At 44.4% G+C, this 23,735-nt stretch overlaps 1 protein-coding gene across 3 annotated transcripts in view; it reads left to right on the top strand.

The window, feature by feature from the left end:
* The window catches only part of TDRD9 (tudor domain containing 9), a 318,134-nt gene that overhangs the window by 231,445 nt on the left and 62,954 nt on the right, over positions 1-23,735 (top strand). For all 3 annotated transcript variants that reach the window (XM_033952909.1, XM_033952910.1, XM_033952908.1), the window contains 2 exons: positions 5,250-5,339; positions 16,034-16,294. In XM_033952909.1, coding sequence (XP_033808800.1) covers positions 5,250-5,339; positions 16,034-16,294 — 351 coding nt within the window. The remainder of the gene's footprint in view (positions 1-5,249; positions 5,340-16,033; positions 16,295-23,735) is intronic.

Raw genomic sequence — 23,735 nt, 5'->3', positions numbered from 1 at the left:
TTGGATAGGGGAAGATCTGAGAAGTTCAAGTGTCAAAGAGGTTGGCTTTCAGTTTTTTCCGGAATGTGGGTTCTGTTCTGGTCGTTTCAGTGAGGTCATTCCAAGTTTTCACTCCTAGGAAGGTAAGCATGGAAAAATTTGCTGGTATTGGAGATTCTTTGTTGAGGGAAGGTTTAGTAGTATCCTGTTAGGGTTCTGTGATAGGTAGACCATGCCTTTGAGAAGAGTTAGATGAGTGGAGCTGCTGAGTTTCCATGAATGAATTATTTGGTATAAGATGCATGAAGTTTTAAATTTTATGCGTGATGGGATGGGTAACCTGATGAAGGCTGATAGTGAGTCATATTTTTTCAGGTTGAAAATTAGTCTTACAGCTGTGTTTTGTACGAGTTGCATTTTATGGATCAGTGTGCTGTTGATTCCCATGTAGGCAGAGTTAGAGTAGTCAAGCTGAGGTAGGATCATCTACTGTACAATCAGAGTAAAGTGATGTTGATGAAAGTATGGTCTGAGTCTTAGTTGCCTCATGGTGAAGAGGGACTTTTTCTGAATATTAGAGATTTGAGCTTCCATGGTTAGTGTGGAATCAAGAATGCAGCCTAGGATTTTGGAGGTTTTATCGACAGCGAGGATGTGGCCCGAATGGAGAGTGATGCTTGTCGGTGCTGTCTTTTGGGCTGTTGGAAGTATAGGACTTTGGTTTTGGTTTGGTTTAGTTTTAGCTTGTTGATTGTTACCCAATTTTGGATTCTTTCAATATTGTTTGAGACTTTGTTGGTGACATCTGATTGGTTGTTGATTATGGGGATGAGGAGCAGAATGTCATCTGCGTAGGACATTATGCTTTCATCATCAAATCTGATGTTTCCGAGGAGCTCATGAAGAAGTTAAACAGGTTGGGGGAAAGTGGAGAGCCTTGAGGCACCCCACAGAAGGCTTTTCAGGGGTTGAAGATCTCTTCATTTTTGTTTGACAATGTATTCTCTGTTTTATAAGAAGTCAGAGAACCATTTTAGCACTGTTCCAGTTATACCGATTTCTGACAGTTTTGTTAGTAGAAGGTGATGATCCACAGAGTCAAAGGCAGCTGAAATGTCAAATTACAGGAGTATTGCTTGGCGTCCTGTACTGAGTAGTTGTTTGGTTTTTGTGATTAAAGTGAAGATGAGAAGTTCAGTGCTGTGTTGTTGATGGAATCAGAATTGGGTCGGGTGGAGACATGTATGTTGCTCGATGTAGGTTGCAAGTTGTTTACTTACGTGGGTCTAAATGATTTTTGTTAGAATAGATATGCCAGCGATGGTTCTGTAGTTGGAGGACATGGAGAGATCTGCCTTTGGATTTTTTGGTATGGGAGTAAGTAACTATCCCCAGACCCACCCACCCCTCCCTCATATGCAGAGAGTGAAAAACCATATCAACATCATTACATATGCATACATACATGTCCATTCTTTCAATAACACTCAACCATTGTCCACATATTCTTGTGTAGGTGACCACAGTCTTTTAAATATAGCCTTCTTGCCTCTCTTTTCCATTGTGGTTGCCTCATATTTCCCAATTAAGCAAACTGAGTTCCAGCAATAAATAACAGATGCATTTTTCCATGTTTTCAAAATAGTTTGAATCGCAACAGCAGTAAGTATTGCTATTAACCTTTTATAATCATTAGTCATGTCGACAAAAGCATCAGCGAGATTGAAAATTACTCCAGCATATGTTAAGGAAACATCTATATGTAACAATGTTTAAACATGACTACACACCTGTTGTCAAAAGACTTGAACCATGGGACAGTAAAATAACATATGTGCCTTTTTCATAACCACAAAACCAGCACAAAGGGGAATATTCAGAATTAAGCTTGTTTAATTTAACAGGAGTTCAGTGGTTTGGGATGGGTGGGTAGGGAAGGGTTACATTCTACTAGACCTGTTATGCCTTGTTGACTGTTTCTTGATTAATCTCGACTCTGTTGTTTGTATTATCTATTTTGTTTATAATAAAACAGATTTGAACATAATTTAACAGGAGTCCATGCTAGGTGCATAACCACAAAAAATAGAGATTGTTTTATAGAAGCAGATTGACAACATTGGAGGCGCTTGAGGAATATGAATTTCCATTGATCATCAGATATAGACACATTTAATTCACGCGACCATATGTCACGTAAACCATCTATATTTTGTTTTCGTTGCTCCAGTTGTACTAGTTTGATGCTTCATGACTTAATCCCATAATCCTTTTACATAGTGAAAAAGATGCTTGGTTTAGATGATTCCACTGGGATTTTTGATGAAACAATAGCATGACGAAGTTGTAACTTAAGCTATGCAAAAAGCTGACATGATGACTTGCACGCAGTTTTGAAAAGGATTTCAAACTATCTGATTGTAATATATCTGCATTGTATGTATACCCAGTTTCATCCATTCTTTCCATATAATTCGTTTTCCATCAATGCAGATATTCCCATTTCCCCAAAGAGGGCATAGATTTGATCTTACATAAGAAGTTGCCTCCGCTGGGGCAGACCAGAGGTCCATCCTGCCCAGCGGTCCGCTCCCGAGGCGGCCCATCAGGCCCACTGCCTGAACAGTGGTCTCTGACTAATTTTGTAATTTACCGCTAATCCTGTCCCTATAACCTTATCTCTACTCCTATCTGTACCCCTCAATCCCTTTGTCCTCCAGGTACCTGTCCAGACCTTCTTTGAAGCCCTGTAGCGTACTTCTGCCTATCACATCCTCCGGCAGCGCGTTCCATGTATCCACCACCCTCTGGGTGAAAAAGAACTTCCTGGCGTTTGTTCTAAACCTTTCTCCTTTCAATTTCTCCGAGTGTCCCCTTGTACCTGTGGTTCCCCTTAGTTTGAAAAATCTGTCCCTATCCACTTTTTCTATGCCCTTCATGATCTTGAAGGTCTCTATCATGTCTCCCCTGAGTCGTCGCTTTTCCAGGGAGAAAAGCCCCAGCTTTTTCAGCCTGTCAGTATATGAGAGGTCCCCCATACCTTTTATTAGCTTAGTTGCTCTTCTCTGGACTCTCTCAAGTACCGCCATGTCTTTCTTGAGGTACGGTGACCAGTACTGGACACAGTACTCCAGGTGCGGGCGCACCATTGCACGATACAGTGGCAGGATGACTTCCTTCGTCCTGGTTGTGATACCTTTCTTAATGATACCCAACATTTTGTTCGCTTTCCTTGAGGCTGTGGCGCACTGCGCCGACGCCTTCAATGTTGTGTCCACCATCACTCCCAGGTCTCTTTCAAGGTTGCTCACCCCTAGCGGTGATCCCCCCATCTTGTAAGTGAACATCGGGTTCTTTTTCCCAATATGCATGACCTTGCATTTCCCTATGTTGAAGCTCAATTGCCACTTTTTGGCCCACTCTTCCAGTGTTGTCAGATCTTTTTGGAGGTCTTCGCAGTCCTCCATGGTTATGACCCTGCTGTATAATTTAGTGTCATCCGCAAATTTAATAACCTCACATTTTGTTCCCGCCTCCAGGTCGTTAATAAATATATTGAACATGAGCGGTCCCAGCACCGACCCCTGTGGAACTCCGCTCGTGACCCTTTGCCAATCTGAGTAATGGCCCTTTACTCCAACCCTCTGTTTCCTGTCCGCCAGCCAGTTTTTGATCCATCGGTGGACCTCCCCTTGCACCCCGTGGTACCTTGTCGAAGGCTTTTTGGAAGTCAAGGTAAATGATGTCTATGGATTCCCCTCTATCCACCTGGCTGTTTACCCCCTCAAAGAAGTATAATAAATTCGTGAGGCATGACCTGCTCTTGCAGAAGCCATGTTGGCTCGACTTTAGCTGCCCATTTTTTTCGATGTGTTCCCAAATGCTGTCTTTAATCAGCGCTTCCATCATCTTTCCAGGGACCGAGGTCAAGCTCACCGGCCTGTAGTTTCCTGGGTCTCCCCTTGAGCCTTTCTTGAAGATGAGCGTGACATTTGCTATTTTCCAGTCCTCTGGGATCTCTCCAGTTTTTAGGGATAGGTTGCATATTTGTCAAAGTGGCTCAGCTATTTCGTTCCTTAGTTCCTTGAGTACCCTTGGGTGAATGCTGTCCGGACCTGGCAATTTGTCGCACTTTAGCCTGTCTATCTGCCTGAGGACATCAGTCTTCCTCACCTCTAGTTAGACCAGATTTTCATCCTGATCTCCTTTTCCGATCTCCTCGGGTTCCGGATGTTGGTTGTGTCCTCCATTGTGAAAACTGACGTGAAGAACTCATTTAACCTGTCCGCTATCTCCTTTTCCTCTTTTACCACTCCCTTTCTGTCTCCATCATCCAAGGGTCCTACTTCCTCCCTAGCTGGTTGCTTCCCCTTGACATACCTGAAGAATATCCAGCTGAGAGTCAATTTCAACAAGCGCCCTTTGAGTAGATCTTATAATTCTGCAGTGAAACTGTTGAAACTCTGAGCTGGTATTGCTGTGTTCTCTGTTTGTTGTTCTTGTTGGGCTCAATAAAATATATATGACGATAATTCTGCAGTGAGAGTTGGGGAAGGGAGAAGAAACCATGGAATATTTTGTTACTGCCTTGATCTTGGGGCCTTGAATCAGGAATAGGGAGAGTGGGAAGGGGAGGCCAGATGAACCGATAGAGCTGCATCCATTCTCTGGAACTGCACCTGTAATAGGGAGAGAGAGGCAAATGCTCTAGGCAGTACTCCCATTCAGATCCAAGCTGGTGAGAGGAGCAATAGCTGTGGAGGCCAATCTTAAACCTAATTAGGAAGAAGCTAGGGAGGGGGAAGATGAAAGGAGAAGGAAGAAGATGAGAGGGAAGATTAAAGGCAGCAGAGCTGGTGGGGAGAAGAAAGTTTAGACTTCACTTTCTAAATTGGCATGCCGATCTAGAGTGTGTTTGCTCCTGTTTTAGGCTTGTCACTTGGATCAGTGATGTTCTTTTCTGTAAATTACATGACTTAAAAATTATTTTTGAATGACTTCCTTGGCATACCAGGCTCGAAAGCAGCCTATGCTCTGAGTCCCTGCATATGTGCCCGTGTTCTCTCCTGTTTTATAGTAGCATATGTTTTGGATGTGGAGGGCAGGTAATCATTACTGCTCTAGCTTTTTCTAAATGAGTTTGATTATTGGTATGTTACATCTGATGAACCTTTTCTTACTCATAAATTTGTGATCCAGTAAATATACAGAAGCTCATTAATTAGAGCCTCCCGTTACTGTCTCTTAAATTTCAATTTTTTTAAAACTAGGTTTTCTTTGTGGATTATGGCAACAGAGCAAAGGTGAGCATGAGTCTTCTAAGGAGCATTCCAAGTTATCTACTAGAGCTCCCTTTTCAGGTGAGAAAATAATGGAATATATGATTTTTATAACCCGAGGTTAATGTCTATTTTTAAGTGAATATTAATGTTGCTCTGGTTCAAAAATCAAAAGTTATTGGTGCCTTTTAAGCTGTAGGCTGTTTAATAATTTTGCAAAGTAACATTCCAGTGCAGTAGGGATGGTACGCTGAACCAAGGGTCTTGCATCTACTCCTGTGTGTCTGTTGCAGGAGATACTGATCACTGTTTTCAGAACCTCCTCCTTCTTCCTGCTTTTTGCTGCCCCCAGTCAGTTATTTCTTCAGCAAGCCAGCCTGTAGGAGCAGCTTTGATCTGCTTGGTCTTCTTTTTTTTGTTTTTGTGTATTTTTGGTAGTTTTTTTTGCAGGATTTTGTGTTCCTATTCAGTTCCAGTGACTGCCTAGCCTGCGTGAGAAGAGCAGACTTCAGTCTCCAGCTGACAGGTGGATCCTGCGGGAACCTGCTTAGCCAGCCTGCTTTAATCTGTTTGCTCACTCCTTGACTTGATCAGGAGTGCTAGCACAGGCTGTACAGGCACCAATTGCATTTATTTGGAGCGCACACAGTATTGGCTGTACTTTCCTCCCTCCTCTTCGTGACACTTAGATTCTGGTCCTGAGAATTGAGGCTCAGTCCAGCTGTGGCCTGACTGGCAGCTGAAGAGTCAGAAAAGGCAGCTTTTCTAGTTGCAGAGGTCCTTTCCTAATTCCAGCTACCCTGAGAGGATCTGTAGCAAGCTGCAGCACATCTTCCCAGCGTCTGGTCTGTGAGTAGGGCTGTCACAGCCCACAGGACAGTTCGGGGGAGTCTGAAATTGTGATTTTTGGGGTTACATCTTATTGTAGCCTTGTTCCCCTACCTCAGAAATCCTATAGTCGCTGGTGTTTGAGGTCCTCTGGTGGAGTTACAGCTATTTTTTCAGTGGGAAATTCTGAAGGTGGCCATCTTGGACTTTTCTCAATTTAAATTCTAAGTTCTCAAACTTTTCCAAAAAGCCTCGGTTTTGCTTCTAACCACCAGGGATAGAATCCTCATGCTCCAATGACATGAATTCATGTGAAGTTTGTGCCGGTTGGGCACCCGAACAGTGCCCTTGTGCACTGCATATTCCGCTGCGCATGCTGGGGAGGTGGGAACCTTAGGTTCAGCCTCTGACTACTTTATTAATGCTGCCAAATGACTGTTGGGATGAATAGGGAATTATTTTACCCTCTTAGGATCTTATGAGATGGCGCCAGTGCCTAATAAAGGTTCTGATGCCCCCAAAACAAAAGGAAAGCACTCTAACCCTCCTCTTAAAGGTTTTTTTTGGTCCTCTATGCCTTTACACCTGATGTTTTGAACTTTCTGTGGCAAGCCTCTGTGGGCAATCCTGCAATGCCTTCTGGATCAGCTAGAGAGCAATCACCTATGCAGCTTCCCTGTGTACCAACAGCTTTTCCATGAAGGCCCATGTCACCCCTGGATACCGACAGCTGGTTGGACAGGGTTCCTTTAGATCTGGATGCTTTTCCTCTCTCCCAGGGAGATTGCCTTGGTCAGAGATGATGCAAAACTGAGTGAAGTGGATCAGGGTCTGAGTGCTTCTGCAGACCAGGGTGAGGACCCTTCAGTTTGCAGGTTGTTCAAGTCTGCTGCTCTGATGGATCTGCTCATTGAGTCTCTGAAGGAGTTCAAAATTGATCCTCCTCAGCCTACTTCCCACTGTTCCATGTTAAGCAGTTCCTTAGGTGAGAGTCCATATGTGCCCCCTGCAGCACACTCTTCTCTCTGGTCTCTGCAGAGGGATCCTCTGCATGTTTGATTGCCCTGGACGATGGAGGCTCATGACAGCATGTCCTGGTGGCTTCCCCCTCAGTTACTGTCTTCCATGTTGCCGCTAAGGATCAACTCTTGTACCACATTGACAATGGATGCCAGCCTACTGGGCTGGGAGCGCACTGCAAGGATCACCCAGTGCAGGGGTGATGGTTCCCAATGTAGCGCCGTTAGTCCATCAACAGGCTGGAACTCCGGGCCATCCAGTTGGCGCTGATTCAGTTTTCAGCTCCAGTTATCGAACAAAGCGATCAGAGTGTTTTCTATCAATGCAACAGCAGTGGCTTACATCAACAGGCAAGGAGGCACCAGGAGTGTCGGCTTCCAGAAGGAGGCAAAAGCTCTTTTCCGCTGGGCGGAGACTCATCTTCTGGCTATCACTGTAACTTACGTCACCGGAGTGCATAATGTGCAGGCAGATTTCTTCAGTAGGCAGATTCTGGACCTGGAAGAGAGTGGTCCTTCCTGCCTCAGGCATTTCAGAGCATTGTCAACCATTGGGGCTCCTCTATGCTCGATCTCATGGGGATGGCGAGCAACAAACAGTGCATTTCTACAGTTGCAGATACAGGCAAAGAAGCACTGGGATTGATGTGCTGGTTTAGCCTTTGCCAATGGACCAACTCTTGTACATATACTCTCCCTGGCTCACGGTAGGGAGAGTCCTGAAAAGAGTGGCCAGGTATCAGGGACAGGTTATCCTAGTGGTCCTGGACCCCAGAATAGGAATGATACTTAACATTTTCTCAGCGTACAGTGTGCTTTGTGGGTTTTTTAAAAATTTTATTGTTGATAGATCATTTTGACTTGGTCATTTTAAAAGTAGCTCGCAAGCCCAAAAAGTGTGGGCACCCCTGAGCTAGAGCGTTGAAGCTGCTTTGACACCCCTGATACGCAGACCTAGTATGTCTTCAGATTGGGCACCCTCTGAGACTTCAGCTGCTCATGGAACTCATCTCTCAAGGTCCGATTGTCCTGCAAGATCCTGAGCGCTTTGGTCTCACGGCATGACTTTTGAACACTCAGCTTTGCGTCGGGCTACTCGAATCTGTTTTGAAAGCCAAGAAGCCTAGCACATTCACGGCATATGCCAAGACATGGGATGCCTTCCAATGTTGGTGCCGCAAGGAGCAGTTGGATCCTGCTTTGACTTCGGTATCTGCTGTCCTGTCTGTCCTTTCTTTAAAAAGGTCTGGATATGGGGCTGGCGGTTTCTTCACTGAAAGTTCAAGTGGCTGGAATTTCCTATTTCAGGCTCAGAGTGCCAGATGTTCTCTTTCTGCACATCCAGATGTTGTCAGGTACTAAGGCTAAGGCTGCGGTCCCTGGTTTGCCAGCCCTGTCCATCCTGGAATCTGAACATCATGTTGCAAAGATTCTGTTGTAGCCCTTACAGGATGCCGCCCTAATGGACTTAACTATCAAGACAGTGTTTCTGGTTGCCATCACTTCTGTGAAGCGTGTCTCTGAACTGCAAACCTTGTCAATGCAGGGACCCTTACCTGCATATCACAGAAGCCGTAGTTTCCTTGAGGGACTATTCCCTCTTTCTTGCTAAAGGTGGTCTTAGCATTTCACATCAACCAAGAAATCAGTTTTCCAGCCCTCGGGTTCTAAGAAGGAGGACAAGGTCCTGAATCTGCTGGATGTCCTTGGGGCTGTCTTGTGTTACCTGAAGGTTTTGAATAACTTTTGTCTCTCGGACCACCTCTTTGTGTTGACGAATCCAGCTTAGAAGGGGAGGCCGGTTTCCAAGGCTACCATTTCAAGATGGATCATGTCAGTTATTTCGTATATTGCTTACGATAGGCAGCCTCCATTTGCACGTTGAGTGCATTCAACAAGAGGGATTGCCTCTTCTTGGGCTGAAGCCAGGACCATTCCTCCAGATGAGATTTGCCATGTGGCGACTGGTCATCCCTTCATACTTTCACCAAGTTTTATATGATGAATATTGCAGTTCAAGAGGACTTCTCTTTTGGAGCCTTTGTTTTGAAGGCAGGCTTTGCTCTGCCATCTGGGGTTTTCTGAGACTGCTTAGGTACATCCCTTGGTTCAGCATACCATCCCTATTGCACTGGAAAAAGAGATTAAGTTCTTACCTTGATAATATATTTTCCAGGAGATAGAGATGGTATGCTGATCCTCCCATCCATCATTGACAATGCACCTGCCTGGACCTCCTGCTGCTTGAAGACTGCATCTCTGATCTTTCTTTCATCTATAGTATATTGAAACACATTGTATATTGCCTGTATATAGTTACTTGGAGTTTCCCCAGAGCTCCACAGTTCCTTATGGACTTTTGCTAATAAAGTTTATTTTGTCCCTTTCCTCTCCATGGTGTGTTTGAGCTATGTGTTTATATTTATGAGCAGATCAAAGTTTTGTTGGAGGGGGGGTCTCCCTGTTCTCCTATTCTCTCTTGTAGGACTGTCTCCGGCTTTGAAACTAACTGACTGGCAGAGAGCAGGGAGAAGGAGGAGGTACTGAAAACAGTGATCAGTATCACCTACAACAGACTCGCAGGAGTAGATACAAGATCCTTGGTTCAGCATACCTTCCCTATCTACTGGAAAATATTTTATCAATGTAAGAACCTAATTTCTTTTTGTGCTTTAAAAAAATTGACAGCATTTATGCAGATTATATTTGATCTTTTTACTCACTATATGGCCAAAAGTAATATAGTTGAAGTGAGGTGGGCCAAGAGTAGGGCTTAAAGTTATACAGAGAAATTCACTCATTCTCCAGGTAACTTATGCATTCATCTGAATGCAGAAATGGCAGGAATAGCACAGTTACTTAGCAGTAACAGGTGTTATCCAGGGACAGCAGGCAGATGAGTAATGTCATCCACAGATGAGTAATGTCATCCACAGAGCCTGTTATGGACGGTCTAAAAGTGTAGTATCACTTTAACTCTTCAGAAGTCTTGAGACCCATACTGCACTTTCGTGAGCACCTTCCTGCCTGACATTGGCTTGCAGGACCATCAGTTCAGTCAAAAAGCTGAGAAGTCAACAAGGGGAAGTGGGAGGGTTGTGAGAATATCTGCCTGCTGTCCCTGATTAACACCTGTTACAAGTAAGTAGCTATGCTGTATCCCAGGACAAACAGGCAGCATATTCTCACATATGGTGCTCCCTAGCTATGATGTATGGGATGGAGGGAGTTGGCGATAAAACAGAGAAGTAGTTAAGTGTTTTTTGTTTATGTTTTGGTTTGGGTTTTGTTTGTTTTTTTAATTATTTGCTAAACCATCCAACTCATCTGGAAAACAACTCCAGACAAACATGGAATGGGAAAAATGATGTGGGAACTTAAGTCTGCTTCAGAAGTAGGTACAGTGATAGTGAAATGGAGCAACTACTAATGCTGGTGACGTTGCTTAGTTATGAGGTGACACATCTTTGCCCAGTGGCAGCCCCCCTGAGCATGGCAGCAGGATATGCAGTGCATTGACTGTGGTCACTGAAGATCACAGACTGTTGGGTTGAAGACCAGTAGTAAATGAAATGCTGTTTGGACAAGGTGTAGCTCGATGCAGGCCACAAGCCAAGACAGGTTGAAATGCAATTAATAAATATTTTGGTCCTAGGAAGATAATGTAGGCTGGAGAAGTTTAGTGCTTCTTTAGAGTGAATGGGAGGAACGTGGGTGTGAAAATGCTTGAGGAAAAGAAAAAATACTGCCCAGAAGGGAGACCAATGGAAAATTGCACTACATAAGTATCATACTGCAGTGAATGAAGGCAGAAGGTGTAGAAATAAGGAGTTTAACTTTTGAGAAGGAAGATGGAGGTTGTGACTTCTTGAGGTCCTGTATGAAGTGAGAAAGCGATGGACATGTATCCAGATGTTAGGGGTCCTTAGATACTACTGTGGAAACTGATAGAGGCAAGGTAAGACGGATTCTTGTGTTATGGAATTATGTCTTTTCAAAGTCTGAATGTAATCCAGTTCATGTTAGTATTAATTTTTTTTTAAATCCAAAAATAAGGTAATGCAGTACTGATGATAGGATAATGGTTTGGAGTCCTGTCCTTTAGAGCACAGTTCTTCAACCGCCAGTCCGTGGACCGGTGCCGGTCCGCAGGAAATTTATGCCGGTCCGCGCAGGGCCGGCAAGGTTGATTCCCTTCAATTTCCTGCCGGTCCGCGCAGGGCCGGCAAGATCAACAGCTGAAGTCTGCGCTGGGCCAGAGAAATCTTGGGGAGCCTCCGACAGTGGCTTTCTCCCCTCTCTGCAGCTCTCCTTTACTTCCCAGCGCAGCGATTCACGAAGGCAGCCTCGGGGCTTTTGCTGAGTTGCGGCTGCTTCTGATGATGCAACTTCCTCTTTCCTCAGAGGTGGCGCGACCCAACAAAGGACCCGAGACTGCCTTCCTGAATCGCTGTGCTGGGAAGTAAGGGGAGGGGAGAAAGCCACTATTGGAGTCTAGGAAGCTGCTGGGCAAGGGGAAACAGGGACAGCTGCTACTGGAGAGGGAGAGGAAAGATGCTGCTGGGAGGGGAGGAGGGAAAGGAATCTGGGAAACTGCTGGGCAAGGGGAAAAAAGGGACAGCTGCTACTGGAGAGGGAGAAGGAGAGATGCTGCTGTGAGGGGAGGAGGGAAAGGAGTCTGGGAAGCTGCTGGGCAAGGGAAAAAAAGGGGCAGCTGCTAGGGAAGCTGCTACTGGACCTGGAGGGAAGCTTGTGGGCAAGGGAAAAAAAAGGGGCAGCTGCTACTGGAGAGGGAGAAGGAGAGATGCTGCTGGGAGGGGAGGAAGGGAAGAGAGTTACTGCTGGACAGGAGGAGGAGGGAAGGAAGAATGAAAAAAGGAAGGAAACAGCTGGCAGAGAGATTAGAGGAGGGGAAGGGGAGACACAGAGAGATTGATGATAGGAAGGGGTCAGCAGAAAAATAAGCAGAGAGGGGCAACGATGATAGATCTGGTGTAGGAGAGATAAAAATGAAGAGAGCAGTGAAGCTGGAATGAATCATGTAAAAAGGAGAGAGGGGGCACAAGCTGGATGGAAAGGGGAGAGGTGCATAGAAAGAAGACAGATACCATATGGAAGGGGGAGAGGACAGACAGTGGATGGAAGGGGCAGATGCTGGATTGAAGAGACAGAGAGGGCAGACGCTGGAAGGAAGAGAGTGAAAAGAAGATTGAAAGCAGAAACCAGAGACGAGAAAAGGTAGAAAAAAATAATTTTATTTCTATTTTGTGATTAGAATATATCAGATTTGAAATATATATCCTGCTAGAGCTGATGTTAGACTGGGGACTGCAAAACCCAGGCAGTGCTTCTTTAGCTTCCAGCTGGCTTAGGGCGCTCTCTGACCAGGGGGCAGTTGCCCTAATTGCACTCCCCTAAAACTATTCCTGTCATGTGTGACTGCAGTATTCTGTTAGCATGATATTTCTGTGTAGCATTCTGTAATAATTTGGCTTGTTCGGTTTTCATGATAGTAGAGGGGATATATGTGAAGGGGAGAGGAGACAGGGGTTTTGTTGGTCCTTGCTATGAATATTTATATTTATGAAATGACAATTGTACAGAATATTGTTTCTTTTTATACTTTAATAAAATACATTCAATATAAAATCATAACTGAGGCTTGTGTGGATGGGATCAGATGATTTGTGGGGACTGAGCTTGCGGAGATGGGGCGGAAACAGGGTTTTTAAATTTTAGTCCTAGTAGTTTGCCGGTCCACAAAATAATTCTTTTTTTTCTGCCGGTCCATGGGTGTAAAAAGGTTGAAGAACACTGCTTTAGAGGGTAACAGCAAAGAAAATGTCCATATGAAGCATTAGAAGTCTCTTGTGGAGAGTTTATCAAGAAGGTACAGATAACCCTGGAACAGAGAATTAGAAGTTATCATGGAAGTGGAGCCACACTAGCAAAGGTTTATAAGTAAATGAAAACTTTGAAGTCGGAGATAAGACAACTGAATGTTTTAAGAGGGATTTGTTAATTTAAACTGAACTAAAGAAGAAAAGGGAATGAGAAACATGGTGGTCCAATGTTGCTGCAATGGATATTGACTTCTTTGTCTATAAGATGTTGTCATCAACAGTAAAATTCAAAGATGATAAAAACTGTATTTTTGTAATGTCAGTAATTTTAGCAAACACAAGTAGTGCATGGGGTTCTCTTGCAAAGGATATAGCAACACCAACCAACCCCCTGCTAGTTGGACCCTTTTATGGCTAGGCCTTTGTAGTGTTGTATTCATAGGAGCATATATTTGATAAAGCATCCCAAAAGTTTCTGTTCTTGGCTGGGTTTAGAAATACAGCCATTACAGGAGCAGAAAATGGATTCTGCCTTTGTGCCATTAGATAGTGTCAGACAGTTTTAATTGTAGTATCAACCTGTTTTCATATCCAGAGCCTTTGATCTTGGCAAACACCTGTCTTTAAATAAATGCTCGCCAAGCTTGCCTAACAAGATTTCAATCTCCGTTAGCCTGATTGCTTATTTCCCTTCATTTTGCTATAATATGGGGACAGTACTGAAAGAAACTATAAAACTGAACCCTTCTTTTAGCTGCAGGGGATCAATCAGGGAAGTTAAGAGAAAATTAATAATACCAGTGGTTTTCCAAAGAACGGGAACCTGAAGGCCTTGAGCATGTGCAGATGCTCAAGGCCCAGCGCGAAGGAGGCAGATCTTCAGGCACCGGCATGTCCTGTGCATTGGTGCCGGTGCCAAATGGGGGTAAGGAATGCGATCGGGTGGATGGGTGGGTGCCTGGGGCATGCCGGATCGCGGCGGGGTGGGGGTGCGACATGAGCAGGGGGTGCCGGATCGCGGGGGGGGGGGGGGGGGGGGGGGTGCTCGTAAATCGAGGCATGCTTGGTTTCCGAGGCGCTGATTTTGCGGATGTTTTGCTCGTCTTGAAAAACACTCGCAAACCGGTGCACTCATAAACCGAGGTACCACTGTATTTAAAAAACCCACCTGTTTGTGGTAGAATCTTCTTCCTTAGTGAAGGGCATTGTTTCAGTGGAGAGGGGTGAAAAAGGGAGAAATCTTGCATATGGCTTGGAGGTGAAGGGGGAGATGCATTGAGAAGAGGGAGAGGGAGAAATGTTAGACTTAGGGGTAGAGGGGAGGGAGAGAGACTGCATGGAGAGGAAGAAATGTTGGACATGATGATGGAGGAGAAGAAATGAAATGCATTGGGAGGATAGAGATATTTAAACCAGGGCACAAAGCAGGGGAGAGAGAGATGGTGGACAGTAGGAAAGAAACAGAAATGTTGTAAAAGGCATGGAAGGGAGAGAATGCTGCATGGAGGGAGGGGGAAGAGAGATATTGGACCCAAGGTGAAAAGAAGGGAGGCAGATGTTGGACATGGGGTGGGTAAGAAGGAGGGGGAGTTGTTGGATCCAGGAGCCAGAAGGGAGTGCAGGAAGAGAATGGGAGAAATGCCGGACCATGGGGGGAGAGTACAAGAGGGAAGATAGAAGGAACAGGGAGAAGGAGGAAGAGGGAACAGATGCTGGACTGTAAGGATGGAGGAAAGAAGATGCTGAGAATGATAGGACCTTGAGGGAGAAGCCAGGAGGGGTTGGCAAAGAAATGACTAAGAGGACAGTTATTATAGATGGTAGAAACATAGTAATGGGGAGTATGTTGAAGATGAAAGGGAATGGAGGGCTGAGGAATGAGTGAGATGGGGAAATAGTAGAGAAGATGGAAATTTGATAGGTAGATGAAAAGTAAAAAGGAGGAGAAGGGTGAGAGAGGTAGAAAAGAGCTAAAAAGGAATGAGCAATATGTCAGAGGTAGGTGTAGTGAAGGAGTAGACAGGAGAGGGAAAAGACAAATGGACAGCAGCTGCTTGAAGGAGAATTAGCAGAAAAGAGAAACTGGAACCAACATGATGGAAAAATAGATAAGATAAGTTTACTTTGTTGCAAGTGTTTGGTGAATTGCTACAATGTAGCTGGTAAAATGAGTATTGTTGACCCTTGCATAGAGATTAACAGATTTACATTTTTGGACTAAGAGTAGTATTGAAGAAAAACTTTAAATAAGAAAAGGAGATTATTAACCCCCCTCTTCTATTAAACTGCACTAGCAGTTTCTAGTGTGGGGAGCCGCGCTGAATGCCTGCACTGCTCCTGATGCTTATAGGAACTCAATGAGCGTCGGGAGCAGAGCGCGCCATTCAGCGCGGCTCTATGCACTAGAAGCTGCTATTGAAGTTTCGTAGAAGAGGGGGGTAAGTATTTTAAAAGAAAAAAAGAAGATTGTTGTTGTTTTTTTTGCCAATGAGTGTATGAGCCAAAATCAGCAGTGTTTTGCTGATTCGTCTGACATGGATTGAACGTTCAAGAGGCTTGGTATTCTAAGGCTTCCCCCCCCCATGTTAAAATTATAGAAATACTGATAAACTCATTTTTGAGATAATAAACAAGGATTGGTTCTACTCACTAGTGGGTTTGCATATCTTGACTTATATTAGGAAAAATAAAAAGTTCAGAGAACAAATGTACTGTAGTAAAAAATCACCTTATTTTGAGTTTTAAATGGAATATTGATAGTAATTAGGAATAATATTGTTTAAATTTTGACAAACTTGCTGAATTTGCTAATTTTGTACAGAGAATTATTTTTTTGCACAGAATTCTATTAAGAGTAAATGATGATCCATCAAGCCAATGTTACAGTGGATGATTTAACTTAAAGCATTTGTGATTTGTTTTTGAAGATCTATGGTTCCCTTCCCCTGATCAATGCAACACACTGTGTCCAATAAAAAGGTGTCACCTTCAGTTTGTTCATTGACCTTTATTTCTACACGTCTAACTCTGCTACTTTATTTTAAAAAGAGGATTTAACATTGTTGCTTTGCAAAATGTATTTTAGGCTTTAGAGTTCAAGATCTGTAAGATGCGACCTTCAGCTAAGTCCCTTATGTGTGGAGAGAAGTGGAGCTCTGCAGCCAGCCAACGCTTCACATCGCTGGTCAATGGCTGTGCTCTGGTTGTAAAAGTTTATTCTGTGGTTCACAACATTCTAAATGTGGATGTTTACCGCCACTCTGGAAATCAAGAGGATTGGAGCATCCGAGACATACTAATTGCAGAAGGCTTTGCTGAACCGGCTGAGGAATCTTATGAATCCAAGGTACTTGTCCAAAAGTTGTTCTGCATAGTTTTTGTAGTGTTATTGTACAGGATTCCCTCACCTTAAGGCCTGAAGTTCCCCTCCTGCCTTTTCCCTCCGCAGGCTTCAGCTTCCCCTGTTCATCTCACTCCATCTGTAGATCTCTCACCCTCTAACTCCCAGCAAGACTCTTCTCCGTCTTCTATTGCATGCATTCCCCAACCTTCAAGCACACACCCTCACTTCTCATTCTTTTTCCTGCCCTGCCCCTAAAGCTTGATCTCCCCCCATATCTGATGCATACTCTTGACTTGTTCTGCCCCATACCATGAAACAATCTCATCTTTTTTGAGTCTTACTCCACCTCATGTTGTTCTCAGCATTCTCTGCCCTCCTCCTATTCCCATGGCATGCTTGCAACCTTGCTCTGCCTGTTCTTCCCATCCCCAAGGCACACTCAGCCAGCATCACCCCTTGTAGAGTATGTTCTCAAAGTGATTGGTTGTAATTTACTACACCCAATATACACTGAAGCAATAGCTGCATCAATCTACCTGGAACTAGAAGCCTCAGTCTGTCATTCCCAGGCTGCTAGGACTCATTAACACAAAAATGAACCTAGAGGTGAAAATCATTTGTCACCTTTAGGCAACAGAGAAGAAATATCTTACCATCCAGCAATGCCAAAGATTTGTCTTTTTTTTTTTTTTAAGTATTATGCGAACCCGTGGGAAGAAAACTGGGTAATCGGACTTCCTCATTTTATGTGGTGGTGTGAGACTGCTTTGGCAGAAGGAAGGAACTGTATTGAGGGAGATCCCTGCCTTTGTAAACTTAAGGAAAGGATCTGCAAGACGGAGCTTGTAGCTCCGAAACACTTCCTGCTGGAGCAATAATTACTAGAAAAAAAGTTTTAATGGTAAGATCCATCAGACACGTCTCTCGTAAAGGCTCACATGAAGCCTTATTGATGACTTGCAAAACCAAGTTATGATTCCACATCAGAAATGGCTGTTGCAGAGGAGGATGTAGTCACAATGCTCCTTTCAAAAATCTGGTGATATCTGGATCTTTTCTACTCAAATCTGAAAACACGAGAGTCTTGACACTTGTACTTTGAGGGAGCCAACGGCCAAGCCCCTCTCAAGACCATCCTGGAGAAACTCTAGGACATTGGAGCCTTCGTTGGTTCCACATTCTCCTTAGCACACCAATGCTAAAACATCTTCCAAACCTTAGCATAAGCTGCAACAGTTGCTGGTTTTATAGATCTGAGGAAGGTAGCAATAACCACCTCTGAGAAGCTCTTCCACGTTAAGACCGCTTGCCTTCAAGGGCCTTGACGGAAGCCCAAAACATTCCTGCCCTGTGAGAGCAGTTGGATTCAGTGGCAGTTTTGAGACACTTGTCCCTCTATAGATGAACCAGATATGGATACCACAGCCAACTCAGCCAATCTGGGGCAACCAGGAATACCAACCACGGATGGTTCATTATTCTTCGAATGGCCCAGCCCACCATGGGCCAAGGGGATGAAAATGTACAACAGCCCTGTGTCTGGGCACTGTTGTACTAGAGCAGGGGTCAGTAACCTGCAGCTCACAAGCCACATGCGGCTCTTCTCTTGCTTCAGGGGGTTAGCGACAGCAATTCCTACAGCTGCTTGCAGCTAATCTGAAAGCAGGTCCGGCGTTAAGAGGAGGACAAACAGGGCCCCCTGTGGGCCAACATGCCCTCCCCCTTCTTTTGGTGTCGGTCTGATGTTGTTCTCGCTTTCTCCATCCCACTGACAATCTGACCACTGCAGCAATTCTGAAGTGCTGCCTGCAGCCTCCTCCCTGCTTTCCTTCTGCCACTGTCTGCCTAAGAGGAAACAGGAAGTTGCGTCATTGGGGGTGAACCACAGCAGAAAGAAAACAGGAAGAAGGCTGCAGGCCTTCAGAATCTCAGACACGGTCAGTTGTCAGTGGGACAGAGAGGGTGAGGGTGACATCAGACCAGCGCCAAAAGAAAGGGAAAGATATGCCGGCCCAAGGAAACCCTCTGGCTCAGCTGGCAATTTTTTAAAAATGGAACTGGAGTGGCAGGGCTGGTTTAATCATAATGGGGTCCAGGGTAAAAATTAAGGAAGGGGCTACCTATCCATCTTCCAATTTCCCCACCCGCCTTTAAATGACTTCACACACAAAACACAGACAGACGTGCACCAAATATAGAACAATGGATCACAAATTAGAAATAGAAATATTAATACCAAAACTGAACTGGAAACCCAAAAAGTTAAACTCTGCAAGTAGTTCATTTTGTACTGAACACAATCATAAGCAGTGCCTCTGCTGGGTCAGACCAGAGGTCCATCATGCCCAGCAGTCCGCTCATGCGGCGGCCCATCAGGTCCAGAACCTGTATAGCAATCCTCTATCTATATCCTTCAATCCCCTTTTCCTTCAGTAAATCATCTAATCTCTTCTTGAACCCCCCAATACCATACTCTGTCCTATTACACCCTCTGGAAGCGCATTCCAGGTGTCCACAACCTTTGGGTGAAGAAGAACTTCCTAGCATTGGTCCTGAATCTGTCCCCTCTTAATTTTTCCGAATGCCCTCTCGTTCTTGTAGTTTTCGAAAGTTTGAAGAATCTGTCCCTCTCCACTTTCTCTATGCCCTTCATGATCTTGTAAGTCTCTATCATGTCCCCTCTAAGTCTCCGCTTTTTCAGGGGAAAGAGCCCCAGTTTCTCTAATCTTTCAGCATATGAAAGGTTTCCCATACCTTTTATCAATCGCGGCGCTCTTTTCTGGACCCTCTCGAGTTTCGCCATATCCTTCTTAAGGTATGGCGACCAATACTGGATGCAGTACTCCAGATGCGGGCGCACCATCGCCCGATACAACGGCAGGATAACTTCTTTCGTTCTGGTTGTAATACCTTTCTTGATAATACCTAGCATTCTATTCGCCTTCTTAGAGGCTGCTGCACATTGTGCCGACGGCTTCATTGTCTTGTCCTCTATTACCTACAAGTCCTTTTCTAGGGTACTTTCACCCATTACCAGCCCTCCCATCATATAGCTGTACTTCGGGTTTCTGTTTCCTACATGCAAGACTTTACATTTCTCTACATTAAACTTCATCTGCCATCTCGTCACCCACTCTTCTAGTTTGTTCAGGTCCCTTTGTAAATCCTCACAGTCCTCTTTAGTCCTAACTCCACTAAATAGTTTGGTGTCATCTGCAAATTTTATTACTTTGCACTTCGTCCCTGTTTCTAGATCATTTATAAATACATTGAACAGCAGCGGTCCGAGTACCGACCCCTGTGGAACACCACTCGTGACCCTCCTCCAATCAGAGTAGTGGCCCTTTACTCCTACCTTTTGCTTTCTACCCGCCAACCAATTTTTGACCCATCTATGTACGTCTCCTTCCACCCCATGGTTCTTTAGTTTCCGTAGTAGGTGTTCATCAGTTTATTCCTTTGTAGATGCTCATCGATGCTGTCTTTTATCAGCGCTTCCGCCATTTTTCCCGGAACCGAAGTCAGACAGTAGTTCCCCGGGTCACCTCTCGATCCTTTTTTAAAGATGGGTGTAACATTAGCTATCTTCCAATCCTCCAGGATCACGCCTGTTTTCAGGGATAGATTACAAACCTGCTGTAGTAGTTCCGCTATTTCTTCCTTTAGTTCTTTCAATACCCTAGGGTGGATTCCATCCAGGCCCGGAGATTTGTCAGTTTTTAATCTATCTATCTGTTTATGTACGTCTTCAAGGCTTACCTCCATGGATGTTAATTTTTCTGCTTGATCTCCTTTGAAGATTTTTTCAGGTTCCGGCACGTTGGATGTGTCCTCTTTTGTAAATACTGACGAAAAGAACATGTTTAGTCTATCCGCCACTTCTTTTTCCTCCTTCACCTCTCCTTTCCTGTCTCCGTCATCCAGCGGTCCCACCTCCTCCCTTGCCAGCTGCTTCCCTTTAACATATCTGAAGAATGGTTTGAAATTTCGTGCTTCCCTGGCTAGCCTCTCTTCATATTCTCTCTTTGCTCTTCTAATCACACGGTGACATTCTTTTTGATGCTTCCTGTGCTCTTTCAAGTTTTCCCCGGTTTTGTACTTTTTCCACATCCGGAATGATTTTTTCTTATCTCCTATCGCTTTCTTTACTTCTTTAGTTAACCACTCCAGATCTTTTGTACGGCTCTTTTTGCATCCTTTTCTAAATCTGGGGATATATAGATTTTGCGCCTCGCTCACCATGTCCTTGAATAAAGACCAGGCTTGCTCTACAGTCTGTGATTTCTTTGAGCTGTTCCTAAGTTTCTTCCTTACATTACTCTCATCGCTTCGTAGTTTCCTTTCTTGAAGTTAAAAGTTGTCGCTGTGGTTCTCTTTCCCTTCGATATTCCTACTTCAACTTTGAACTTGATCGTATTGTGATCGCTGTTTCCCAATGGTTCCACTACTTCCATGAGAGGGGGCTGGGCCTCCCACTTAGACCTTAGGCCCCCTCAAAATGAACACATCCCTTGATGGTGAGAATCCCCAAGCCTCATCAGCTAATGGCCACATCCTTCCCCTCCTTAGGTCTAGTGACCGGAACTTTCAGAGTTCTTACAGAGCCGCTGCTTTCCCTCCTCCCTCTCTTCACCCCACCTACGCTTTGTTCTCATGTATGCATGAAAGTACTGGTCCTGAGGTTGGCCCATTTCAATGAAAGAGGAAGTTGCATCATTGTAATGGGCCGACCTAGCAAAGGCCCCAAAGCAGTTGCTGAAAACTGCATCTAAATTAATCCTTGCGGCAGCTCTGTGGCCAATTTAAAAGCATACTGAGCTGCCGCTAGACAGAAGAAGTACTGCTTGGCTGGGAAGGAGGGAAAGGTAAGGGAAAAGGGGAACTGCTGGACATGGGGAGAGAAAGAGAGCTGGACAGGGGAAAGGGGAGGGAAAGGAAAAATGCTACACACTGGATGGGGAGGGTGAAATGGTGGATGGGGAGAGAGCAAATTAGCTGTGAGTGGGGTTGGGGGGAGGGAAGGAAGGAAAATTATTACAGGAGGAGTGAGAGTGATGAGAGGGAAGGAAGGGGGAGAGGGCAGAGAGTGAAAAGTTGAACTCATAGCAGGGAGAGAGGGAGATGTTGGTTAGGGGAGGGAAGGAGGACCAGAGGAGAAGCATGTAGGAGGAAAAGAGAAAAAAATGTTAGACTGGTGGAAAGGAGGGAGAAATGTTGGACTGGGAGGGGGCCAGAAAGGAGGAAGGGAAGGGATATGGACTGCAGGGAGGCAGAAAGGAGAAGGGGGGGAGGAGAGAAGACTAAAGGAATGGAGAGATATCAGACCATGGAATAGAAGGGAAGGAGGGGAGTCTAGTAGCGCTATAGAAATAATAATAATAATAGTAGTAAAGAAAGATGCCAGATTATGGGATCGAGAGGAGAGAGATGCCAGACTGGGAAGGGTGGAACGGAAGGCGAGAGATGTCGGACCATGGAAATAGGGAAGGAAGGAGAGAGAGATAGGAATGGTAGACATGGAAAAGTAGATTTTGAGTAGATTTAAGTACAAATTGAAAAATTGAATGTTAATGCCAAAGATGGATGCAAGGCAGAAAGTGAAGATGGAGAGAAAAACAGTCAATGGATAAGGAGGCCCTGGAAACATAGTTAAAAGCACAAAAAATTAAAGTCAGCAGACAATAAAGGTAGGGAAAATGATTTTATTTTCAATTGAAATGTATCAGTTTTGAGAATTTAGATCTGCTGTGTATATTGTGTGCATATGAAAAATGAATAGAAAAAATTGCATTACAATTAGTAAAGGGGGCGGGATCTGGGGAAGAGCTTGGGAGGTCTGTGGTTGGGGGTACTCAGTTGATATTTGTTAGACTTCCCTACTGGCACGCCCTACTGGCATTTCAGGGCCTGTCTGGAGGGCTTCTGTGCATGCGTGGATGTCAATGTGATGATGTCATGCATGCGTGTGATGTCATCACAGCGACATCCATGCACTTAAGGGTTCCTCGAGCCATGGCCACTACCTTTAGTGTGCCCCGGCTTGAGAGACTGCCATATACCTTACGATGAAGACCATTGACCATTTTAGTATCATTTTCTGGACCAACTATATCTTGTTTATCTTTTTGAAGGTTGTGGTCTCCATAATTGTACACAGTACTCTAAATGAGGTCTCACCAGAGTCTTATACAGGGGCATCAATACCTCCTTTTTCCTACAGGCCATTCCTCTTTCTATGCACCCTAGCATTCTTCTAATTTTTGCCATTGCCTTTTGAACACGTTTGGCCACCTTAAGGTCATCACGTACTATCACACCCAAGTCCCGCTCTTCATGTGTGCACAAAAGATTGTACACTTTCTAAACTGTACTGGTTCCTTCTGGTGTTTGCAGCCCAAATGCATGGCCTTGCATTTCTTACCATAAAATTTTAGATGCCAGTTTTCAGACCATTATTCAAGCTTCGTTAGATCCTTCCTCATGTTATCCACACCATCAAGAGTGTCTACTCTATTACAGATTTTTGTAACCTCTGCAACGAGGCAAATCTTACCTGACAGACTTTCAGCAATATCGCTTACAAAAATGTTAAAAGAACAGGTCCAAGAACTGAACCTTGAGGCACACCACTGGTAACATCCCTTTCCTCCAAGCGATTTCCATTGACAACTACCTGCTATCTCCTTCCACTTAACCAGTTCCTCACTCAGTCCATCACTTTGGGGCCCATGCTCAGGGCACTCAGTTTATTTATTAGATTTCTGTGTGGAACATTGTCAAAGGCTTTGCTAAAATCTATATACACCATATCTAGTGCTTTCCCTCTATCCAGTTCTCTGGTCACCCAGTCAAAGAAGTTGATAAGATTTGTCCAACAAGTCCTACCTCTAGTGAATCCATGTTGCCTCCGGTCCTGTAATCCACTCCAGAAACGTCACTATTCTGTTTTAAAAAGTTTCCATTAATTTATTTTCCACAGAAGTTAGATTTACTGGCCTGTAGTTCTCCCCTTGTTTCTTATTTCCACTTTTGTGGAGAGGGACCATATCCACCCTTCTTCAGCCTCCGGTACCACTCCTGATTCTAGAGATGCATTGTAAAGATTAGCCAGTACAGCTGCTAGAACTTCCCTAAGTTCGTTCAGTACCTCAGATGCACATTGTCTGGCCTCATCGCTTTGTCCATTTTTAGTTTAGCTAACTTCTCATGATCACAATCCTCTGAAAATCAATCGGGGTCTACCACACCTTCATCTGCGTTGTCTTCTGCAGTTTTGTTCTTGGCGCTTCAGCTGTGAACACAGAACAGAAATATTAGTTAAGCAATTCAGCCATATCTTTATCAGTTTCTACAGATTTCTCCCCTTCATCGTTTGAGTCTCACAATTATACTTTTGCACTTCTTTCTATCACTAATATAATTAAAAAAAAGTCTTGTCCCCCTG

The sequence above is a fragment of the Geotrypetes seraphini genome, chromosome 7 (assembly GCF_902459505.1).
Source record: "Geotrypetes seraphini chromosome 7, aGeoSer1.1, whole genome shotgun sequence".
NCBI lineage: Eukaryota > Metazoa > Chordata > Amphibia > Gymnophiona > Dermophiidae > Geotrypetes > Geotrypetes seraphini.
Note: the sequence above shows the minus strand (reverse complement) of the source record. Positions and strands in the feature narration are given on the sequence as shown.